The 10512-nt window shown below is 50.8% G+C and overlaps 1 protein-coding gene across 8 annotated transcripts in view; it reads left to right on the top strand.

The window, feature by feature from the left end:
• LOC129839680 (bromodomain-containing protein 4-like) overlaps window positions 1–10512 on the top strand; it is a 59048-nt gene that overhangs the window by 20041 nt on the left and 28495 nt on the right. For all 8 annotated transcript variants that reach the window (XM_055907241.1, XM_055907246.1, XM_055907247.1 and 5 more), the window contains 5 exons: window positions 4240–4398; window positions 6375–6503; window positions 8774–9046; window positions 9323–9537; window positions 10382–10482. In XM_055907241.1, coding sequence (XP_055763216.1) covers window positions 4240–4398; window positions 6375–6503; window positions 8774–9046; window positions 9323–9537; window positions 10382–10482 — 877 coding nt within the window. The remainder of the gene's footprint in view (window positions 1–4239; window positions 4399–6374; window positions 6504–8773; window positions 9047–9322; window positions 9538–10381; window positions 10483–10512) is intronic.

Here is a 10512-nt window from a genome sequence, read left to right as displayed (position 1 = left end):
GTTCAGGGTTAGGGTTGTCTGTCTGTCTGTTCAGGGTTAGGGTTGTCTGTCTGTCTGTTCAGGGTTAGGGTTGTCTGTCTGTCTGTTCAGGGTTAGGGTTGTCTGTCTGTCTGTTCAGGGTTAGGGTTGTCTGTCTGTTTAGGGTTGTCTGTCTGTTCAGGGTTAGGGTTGTCTGTCTGTTCAGGGTTAGGGTTGTCTGTCTGTCTGTTCAGGGTTAGGGTTGTCTGTCTGTTCAGGGTTAGGGTTGTCTGTCTGTCTGTTCAGGGTTAGGGTTGTCTGTCTGTCTGTTCAGGGTTAGGGTTGTCTGTCTGTTTAGGGTTGTCTGTCTGTTCAGGGTTAGGGTTGTCTGTCTGTACAGGGTTAGGGTTGTCTGTCTGTACAGGGTTAGGGTTGTCTGTCTGTACAGGGTTAGGGTTGTCTGTCTGCACAGGGTTAGGGTTGTCTGTCTGTACAGGGTTAGGGTTGTCTGTCTGTACAGGGTTAGGGTTGTCTGTCTGTACAGGGTTAGGGTTGTCTGTGTGTCTGTACAGGGTTAGGGTTGTCTGTGTGTCTGTACAGGGTTAGGGTTGTCTGTGTGTCTGTACAGGGTTAGGGTTGTCTGTCTGTACAGGGTTAGGGTTGTCTGTCTGTCTGTACAGGGTTAGGGTTGTCTGTCTGTTCAGGGTTGTCTGTCTGTACAGGGTTAGGGTTGTCTGTCTGTCTGTACAGGGTTAGGGTTGTCTGTCTGTTCAGGGTTAGGGTTGTCTGTTTGTCTGAATAGGGTTAGGGTTGTATGTCTGTACAGGGTTAGGGTTGTCTGTCTGTCTGTCTGTATAGGGTTAGGGTTGTCTGTCTGTACAGGGTTAGGGATGTCTGTCTGTTCAGGGTTAGGGTTGTCTGTCTGTTCAGGGTTAGGGATGTCTGTCTGTTCAGGGTTAGGGTTGTCTGTCTGTTCAGGGTTAGGGTTGTCTGTCTGTCTGTACAGGGTTAGGGTTGTCTGTCTGTCTGTATAGGGTTAGGGTTGTCTGTCTGTCTGTTCAGGGTTAGGGTTGGCTGTCTGTCTGCACAGGGTTAGGGCTGTCTGTCTGCACAGGGTTAGGGCTGTCTGTCTGCACAGGGTTAGGGCTGTCTGTCTGTTCAGGGTTAGGGTTGTCTGTCTGTCTGTTCAGGGTTAGGGTTGTCTGTCTGTCTGTTCAGGGTTAGGGTTGTCTGTCTGTCTGTTCAGGGTTAGGGTTGTCTGTCTGTCTGTTCAGGGTTAGGGTTGTCTGTCTGTCTGTACAGGGTTAGGGTTGTCTGTCTGTCTGTTCAGGGTTAGGGTTGTCTGTCTGTCTGTTCAGGGTTAGGGTTGTCTGTCTGTTCAGGATTAGGGTTGTCTGTCTGTCTGTTCAGGGTTAGGGTTGTCTGTCTGTCTGTTCAGGGTTAGGGTTGTCTGTCTGTCTGTTCAGGGTTAGGGTTGTCTTTCTGTACAGGGTTAGGGTTGTCTGTCTGTCTGTACAGGGTTAGGGTTGTCTGTCTGTACAGGGTTAGGGTTGTCTGTCTGTCTGTTCAGGGTTAGGGTTGTCTGTCTGTTCAGGGTTAGGGTTGTCTGACTGTCTGTTCAGGGTTAGGGTTGTCTGTCTGTCTGTTCAGGGTTAGGGTTGTCTTTCTGTTCAGGGTTAGGGTTGTCTTTCTGTACAGGGTTAGGGTTGTCTGTCTGTCTGTACAGGGTTAGGGTTGTCTGTCTGTACAGGGTTAGGGTTGTCTGTCTGTCTGTTCAGGGTTAGGGTTGTCTGTCTGTCTGTTCAGGGTTAGGGTTGTCTGTCTGTCTGTTTAGGGTTGTCTGTCTGTCTGTTCAGGGTTAGGGTTGTCTGTCTGTCTGTACAGGGTTAGGGTTGTCTGTCTGTCTGTTCAGGGTTAGGGTTGTCTTTCTGTTTAGGGTTAGGGTTGTCTGTCTGTTCAGGGTTAGGGTTGTCTGTCTGTCTGTTCAGGGTTAGGGTTGTCTGTCTGTCTGTTCAGGGTTAGGGTTGTCTTTCTGTACAGGGTTAGGGTTGTCTGTCTGTCTGTACAGGGTTAGGGTTGTCTGTCTGTCTGTTCAGGGTTAGGGTTGTCTGTCTGTCTGTTCAGGGTTAGGGTTGTCTGTCTGTCTGTTCAGGGTTAGGGTTGTCTGTCTGTCTGTTCAGGGTTAGGGTTGTCTGACTGTCTGTTCAGGGTTGTCTGTCTGTCTGTACAGGGTTAGGGTTGTCTGTCTGTCTGTACAGGTTTAGGGTTGTCTGTCTGTCTGCACAGGGTTAGGGTTGTCTGTCTGTTCAGGGTTAGGGTTGTCTGTCTGTTCAGGGTTAGGGTTGTCTGTCTGTACAGGGTTAGGGTTGTCTGTCTGTCTGTACAGGGTTAGGGTTGTCTGTCTGTACAGGGTTAGGGTTGTCTGTCTGTCTGTCTGTACAGGGTTAGGGTTGTCTGTCTGTACAGGGTTAGGGTTGTCTGTCTGTTCAGGGTTAGGGCTGTCTGTCTGTTCAGGGTTAGGGATGTCTGTCTGTTCAGGGTTAGGGTTGTCTGTCTGTTCAGGGTTAGGGTTGTCTGTTTGTCTGAATAGGGTTAGGGTTGTCTGTCTGTCTGTACAGGGTTAGGGTTGTCTGTCTGTCTGTATAGGGTTAGGGTTGTCTGTCTGTCTGTACAGGGCTAGGGTTGTCTGTCTGTCTGCACAGGGTTAGGGCTGTATGTCTGCACAGGGTTAGGGCTGTCTGTCTGCACAGGGTTAGGGCTGTCTGTCTGCTCAGGGTTAGGGTTGTCTGTCTGTCTGTTCAGGGTTAGGGTTGTCTGTCTGTTCAGGGTTAGGGTTGTCTGTCTGTTCAGGGTTAGGGTTGTCTGTCTGTCTAGGGTTAGGGTTGTCTGTCTGTTCAGGGTTAGGGTTGTCTGTCTGTCTGTACAGGGTTAGGGTTGTCTGTCTGTCTGTTCAGGGTTAGGGTTGTCTTTCTGTTTAGGGTTAGGGTTGTCTGTCTGTTCAGGGTTAGGGTTGTCTGTCTGTCTGTTCAGGGTTAGGGTTGTCTGTCTGTCTGTTCAGGGTTGTCTGTCTGTCTGTACAGGGTTAGGGTTGTCTGTCTGTCTGTACAGGGTTAGGGTTGTCTGTCTGTCTGTACAGGGTTAGGGCTGTCTGTCTGTCTGTTCAGGGTTAGGGTTGTCTGTCTGTCTGTTCAGGGTTAGGGTTGTCTGTCTGTTCAGGGTTAGGGTTGTCTGTCTGTTCAGCTGACGACACATTTCTCATATGGATTAATAAAGTCTTCTGTCTTCCTTTTCCTTCCTTTTTCCTCTCCTCTCTGTCTCCCTCTCCTCCCTCTCTTCCCCTCTCCTCCCTCTCTTCCCCTCTCCTCCCTCTCTTCCCCTCTCCTCCCCTCTTCCCCTCTCCTCCCTCTCTTCCCCTCTCCTCCCTCTCTTCCCCTCTCCTCCCTCTCTTCCCCTCTCCTCCCTCTCTTCCCCTCTCCTCTCTCTCTTCCCCTCTCCTCCCTCTCTTCCCCTCTCCTCCCTCTCTTCCCCTCTCCTCCCTCTCTTCCTCTCTCCTCCCTCTCTTCCCCTCTTCCCCTCTCCTCTCCTCCCTCTCCTCCCCTCTTCCCCTCTCCTCCCCTCTTCCCCTCTCCTCTCCCCCCTCTCCTCCCCTCTCCCCTCTTCCCCTCTCCTCCTTCTCTTCCCCTCTTCCCCTCTCCTCCCCTCTCCCCCTCTCCTCTCCTCCCCTTTTCCCCTCTCCTCTCCTCCCCTCTTCCCCTCTCCTCTCCTCCCCTCTTCCCCTCTCCTCTCCTCCCCTCTTCCCCTCTCCTCCCTCTCTTCCCCTCTCCTCCCTCTTCCCCTCTCCTCCCTCTCTTCCCCTCTCTTCCCCTCTCCTCCCTCTCTTCCCCTCTCTTCCCCTCTCCTCCCTCTCCTCCCCACTTCCCCTCTCCTCCCCACTTCCCCTCTCCTCCCCTCTTCCCCTCTCCTCTCCCCCCTCTCCTCCCCTCTCCTCTCCTCCCCTCTTCCCCTCTCCTCCCCTCTTCCCCTCTCCTCCCCTCTTCCCCTCTCCTCCTTCTCCTCCTTCTCCTCCCCTCTTCCCCTCTTCCCCTCTCCTCCCCTCTTCCCCTCTCCTCTCCTCCCCTCTTCCCCTCTCCTCTCTTTCCCTCCTCCTGTCTCCTCCCTCTCTTCCCCTCTCTTCCCCTCTCTTCCCCTCTCTTCTCCCCTCTTCTCCCCTCTTCCCCTCTCTTCCCCTCTCTTCCCCCCTCCTCCCCTCTCCTACCCTCTTCCCCTCTCCACCTCTTCTAGGAGCAGCTGCTGTTCTGTGGCGGTCTTATCAGAGACATGATGTCTAAGAAACACATTGCGTACGCGTGGCCCTTCTACAAGCCTGTCGACGCGCACGCCCTCGGCCTCCACGACTACCACCACATCATCAAACACCCTATGGACCTCGGAACCGTCAAGGTGAGCTCATCAAAAGTGGACCCTCACTCACTCATTGTTCATTAGATGAGTGATGATGTCATCAGCAGTGGACCTCCCAGCTGTCTGAGAGGAAGACCAGACAGACCATAGAGGAACATCTATCTGCTCCTCCTATAGATCTGAATACATTGAAGGTGTAGCACCAGGGGGTTCTGGGTAATACATTGAAGGTGTAGCACCAGGGGGTTCTGGGTAATACATTGAAGGTGTAGCACCAGGGGGTTATTGGGTAATACATTGAAGGTGTAGCACCAGGGGGTTCTGGGTAATACATTGAAGGTGTAGCATCAGGGGGTTATTGGGTAATGCATTGAAGGTATAGCAACAGGGGGTTCTGGGTAATACATTGAAGGTGTAGCACCAGAGGGTTATTGGGTAATGCATTGAAGGTGTAGCACCAGGGGGTTCTGGGTAATACATTGAAGGTGTAGCACCAGGGGGTTATTGGGTAATACATTGAAGGTGTAGCACCAGGGGGTTCTGGGTAATACATTGAAGGTGTAGCACCAGGGGGTTCTGGGTAATACATTGAAGGTGTAGCACCAGGGGTTTCTGGGTAATACATTGAAGGTGTAGCACCAGGGGGTTCTGGGTAATACATTGAAGGTGTAGCACCAAGGGGTTCTGGGTAATACATTGAAGGTGTAGCACCAGGGGGTTCTGGGTAATACAGTGAAGGTGTAGCACCAGGGGGTTCTGGGTAATACAGTGAAGGTGTAGCACCAGGGGGTTCTGGGTAATACAGTGAAGGTGTAGCACCAGGGGGTTCTGGGTAATACAGTGAAGGTGTAGCACCAGGGGGTTCTGGGTAATACAGTGAAGGTGTAGCACCAGGGGGTTCTGGGTAATACATTGAAGGTGTTGCACCAGGGGGTTCTGGGTAATACATTGAAGGTGTAGCACCAGGGGTTTCTGGGTAATACATTGAAGGTGTAGCACCAGGGGGTTCTGGGTAATACATTGAAGGTGTAGCACCAAGGGGTTCTGGGTAATACATTGAAGGTGTAGCACCAGGGGGTTCTGGGTAATACAGTGAAGGTGTAGCACCAGGGGGTTCTGGGTAATACAGTGAAGGTGTAGCACCAGGGGGTTCTGGGTAATACAGTGAAGGTGTAGCACCAGGGGGTTCTGGGTAATACAGTGAAGGTGTAGCACCAGGGGGTTCTGGGTAATACAGTGAAGGTGTAGCACCAGGGGGTTCTGGGTAATACATTGAAGGTGTTGCACCAGGGGGTTCTGGGTAATACATTGAAGGTGTAGCACCAGGGGGTTCTGGGTAATACATTGAAGGTGTAGCACCAGGGGGTTCTGGGTAATACATTGAATGGGGGGGTGTTTATGTTTTCACCAGGCGCATCGGAATTCGGTAAGAAGGACACACGCTGTTGCATCCTCTAGTTGAATGCTCTGAATGTGATTTGTGTCATTCTGAGCACCTTGGGTGGGCGCCCTAATGGGTTATGTACCCAATGCATATGGATCCGGTACATTAAAATGCTGCCGGTCAAATGTCCGGCACCACATTTTCCTAACAGAAACCCTGGTTTTCACATCCTGGTTGTGTTAATGGGTAACCATGTCTCTGTCCCCTCACTGTGTCTCTGTCCCCTCACTGTGTCTCTGTCCCCTCACTGTGTCTCTGTCCCCTCACTGTGTCTCTGTCCCCTCACTGTGTCTCTGTCCCCTCACTGTGTCTCTGTCCCCTCACTGTGTCTCTGTCCCCTCACTGTGTCTCTGTCCCCTCACTGTGTCTCTGTCCCCGCACTGTGTCTCTGTCCCCTCACTGTGTCTCTGTCCCCTCACTGTGTCTCTGTCCCCTCACTGTGTCTCTGTCCCCTCACTGTGTCTCTGTCCCCTCACTGTGTCTCTGTCCCCTCACTGTGTCTCTGTCCCCTCACTGTGTCTCTGTCCCCTCACTGTGTCTCTGTCCCCTCACTGTGTCTCTGTCCCCTCAGGATAAGATGGACAACAGGCAGTACAGAGACGCTCAGCACTTTGCTGCTGATGTCCGGCTGATGTTCTCCAACTGTTACAAATACAACCCCCCAGACCATGACGTGGTCAACATGGCACGCACACTACAGGTAAACTACACACCGTGGTCAATATGGCATGCACACTACAGGTAAACTACACAACCCCCCAGACCATGACGTGGTCAATATGGCACGCACTCTACAGGTAAACTACACAACCCCCCAGACCATGACGTGGTCAATATGGCACGCACTCTACAGGTAAACTACACAACCCCCCCAGACCATGACGTGGTCAATATGGCACGCACTCTACAGGTAAACTACACACCGTGGTCAATATGGCACGCACTCTACAGGTAAACTACACAACACTACACAATGTGGTCAATATGGCACGCACACTACAGGTAAACTACACAACCCTACACAACGTGGTCAATATGGCACGCACTCTACAGGTAAACTACACAACACTACACAATGTGGTCAATATGGCACGCACACTACAGGTAAACTACACAACATGGTCAATATGGCACGCACACTACAGGTAAACTACACAACCCCCCGGACCATGACGTGGTCAACATGGCAGGTAAACTAAACAACACTACACAACGTGGTCAACATGGCAGGTAAACTAAACAACACTACACAACGTGGTCAATATGGCACGCACACTACAGGTAAACTACACAACCCCCCAGACCATGACGTGGTCAACATGGCACTCACACTACAGGTAAACTACACAACATGGTCAATATGGCACGCACACTACAGGTAAACTACACAACATGGTCAATATGGCACGCACACTACAGGTAAACTACACAACATGGTCAATATGGCACGCACACTACAGGTAAACTACACAACATGGTCAACATGGCACGCACACTACAGGTAAACTACACAACCCCCCAGACCATGACGTGGTCAACATGGCACTCACACTACAGGTAAACTACACAACATGGCTGCTATGGCACGCAAGCTACAGGTAAATTACAGAACATGGTTGCTATGGCACGCACGCTACAGGTAAACTACACAATATGGTTGCTATGGCACGCAAGCTACAGGTAAACTACAGAACATGGTTGCTATGGCACGCAAACTACACAACATGGTTGCTATGACATGCAAACTACAGGTAAACTACACAGCATGGTTGCTATGGCACGCAAACTACAGATACGCTACACAGCGTGGTTGCTATGGCACGCAAACTACAGGTACGCTACACAGCGTGGTTGCTATGGCACGCAAACTACAGGTGAACTACACATTGTGGTTGCTATGGCACACAAACTACAGGTAAACTACACAGCATGGTTGCTATGGCACGCACGCTACAGGTAAACTACACAACATGGCTGCTATGGCACGCAAGCTACAGGTAAACTACACAGCATGGTTGCTATGGCACGCACGCTACAGGTAAACTACACAACATGGTTGCTATGGCACGCACGCTACAGGTAAACTACACAACATGGTTGCTATGGCACGCAAGCTACAGGTAAACTACAGAACATGGTTGCTATGGCACACAAACTACACAACATGGTTGCTATGACATGCAAACTACAGGTAAACTACACATTGTTAAAGGAATTTTAATTCCTATGTTTATCAACCAATTCAATTAAAACACTCTGTCCATACATAAGAATTTGTAAGATACTTATCAGCATAAAATGGACAGAAACCAGTCTCAAAATCAATCAATAGCGTTTATTCTCGAGAGTACTGATCATAGTACAATTTACATCAGGTTATATAATAAAGATGATGTCATAATTTTTAATGTCCATCCTCCTCTAGAATACAATGGCAATACAGTTCACAGCCTCATTACGCTGTCTGGCACCTGTTAAACTATCTGCAACCAACCCAAGGTCTTTCCCCTCCCTGGGTAGAGACAGAATGTCCTGTAAGGAACACAGCATTCCAGCCTGTCGGAAGATAACTCCATTCTTTCTAATAAGGATCACATTACAATCAGCACTATGATTATAATAAGTTTCATTCATACAGTAACATCTAAGTCAAATGTGTACATATTTTAGTCATTAAACACAAAAATCCCATAACAACAACAACTACACAAACTACAGGTGAACAACTACAACACATCTGACAATCATAACAAACAAACAATACAACCAACCAACAGCACTTTCAGACAAATGACAGGTGTCAACATAAACAGTGTTGAAATGATGAATGATGGACTACAAATCTCACAGTGCCACGGACTAAAGTTCCCATGGTTCATAGCTCTGACCGCTCTCAATTCAATTCAAGAGGCTTTATTGGCATGGGAAAAATATTAACATTGACAAAGCTCTCTTTCTCTCTCTCTACAGGACGTGTTTGAGATGCGCTTTGCCAAAATGCCAGACGAGCTTGAGGAGACGGCCCCCCTCCCCTCCCCAGCCCTCAAACCCATCCCCTCCCCTGCCCTCCACCCTCTCCCCGTCCCCACCCTCCACCCCCTCCCCACCCCCTCGGCCAGACAGCCCCCTGCCCCACGACCGCCCTCCTCCTCCGATGACAGCTCCTCCTCGTCGGAATCAGAATCCTCCGAGGGAGGTTTGGAACACGAGAGAACACAGAGACTGGCTGAACTACAGGAACAGGTGAGGGGGAGAGAAGATGGGAGGAGAAGGGATCTCCTGAGGGTGAAGGGGGTAAAGAAAGTGTAGGAAGGATAAAACACTGTGTTGACACTGACTCACCCAAAGAGAAAGAATAAAATAATTAAGAAAGGGGTTAGGAAAAGAAGAGAGAGAGAGAGCAAGGGATTTTCACCTGAACACAGAACCGGTAAAAGAAGAAGAGAGGGGTGGAGAAAATGAAAGAGTTGAGAGGATTGTGATTCTCTTTTAACATCCTCCTGTGTTTCTCTCCTACAGCTCAAAGCTGTTCACGAACAGCTGGCCGCTCTGTCCACGCCCCAGGCCACCAAGCCCAAGAGAAAAGAGAGGGAGAAGAAGAATAAAGACAAGTACAAGAAGATAGGAGGGGAGGAGCCATCGGAGATCCCGCCCCCTGCCATCCTCCAGCCAATCAGAAAGAGCAAAAACAGCAAGGAGCCGGTGACCACGCCTAAGAAGATCAAGAAACCGAGGTAGGATGGATGGAGAGAAGCCCAGGTAGGATGGATGGAGAGAAGGCCAGGTAGGGTGGATGGAGAGAAGCCCAGGTAGGAAGGATGGAGAGAAGCCCAGGTAGGGTGGATGGAGAGAAGCCCAGGTAGGAAGGATGGAGAGAAGCCCAGGTAGGGTGGATGGAGAGAAGCCCAGGTAGGATGGCTGGAGAGAAGCCCAGGTAGATTGGATGGAGAGAAGCCCAGGTAGGATGGATGGAGAGAAGCCCAGGTAGGGTGGATGGAGAGAAGCCCAGGTAGGATGGATGGAGAGAAGGCCAGGTAGGGTGGATGGAGAGAAGCCCAGGTAGGAAGGATGGAGAGAAGCCCAGGTAGGGTGGATGGAGAGAAGCCCAGGTAGGAAGGATGGAGAGAAGCCCAGGTAGGGTGGATGGAGAGAAGCCCAGGTAGGATGGCTGGAGAGAAGCCCAGGTAGGATGGATGGAGAGAAGCCCAGGTAGGATGGATGGAGAGAAGCCCAGGTAGGGTGGATGGAGAGAAGCCCAGGTAGGGTGGATGGAGAGAAGCCCAGGTAGGATGGATGGAGAGAAGCCCAGGTAGGGTGGATGGAGAGAAGCCCAGGTAGGATGGATGGAGAGAAGCCCAGGTAGGATGGATGGAGAGAAGGCCAGGTAGGATGGATGGAGAGAAGGCCAGGTAGGATGGATGGAGAGAAGCCCAGGTAGGATGGATGGAGAGAAGCCCAGGTAGAGACATCTGGGTAGGATGGATAAACCCAGGATAGACAGTGGAGGTTTCTGATTGATTAATCATTTCTCTCTGACACGCTCTGTCAACTCGCTCTCATCTCTTTCTTTCTCCACAGTAAAAAAGAAATGATGAAGAACAGTCGACCGGGCGCCCCACGTCAGACAGGCTCCACCCCCCTTGCCCCCTCAGCCTCGCTGGAGGCAGAAGATGACACGAGTGAGTGAGTGAGAGAGAGATTTTGTAAGA

Source organism: Salvelinus fontinalis, chromosome 40 (assembly GCF_029448725.1).
Source record: "Salvelinus fontinalis isolate EN_2023a chromosome 40, ASM2944872v1, whole genome shotgun sequence".
NCBI lineage: Eukaryota > Metazoa > Chordata > Actinopteri > Salmoniformes > Salmonidae > Salvelinus > Salvelinus fontinalis.
Note: the sequence above shows the minus strand (reverse complement) of the source record. Positions and strands in the feature narration are given on the sequence as shown.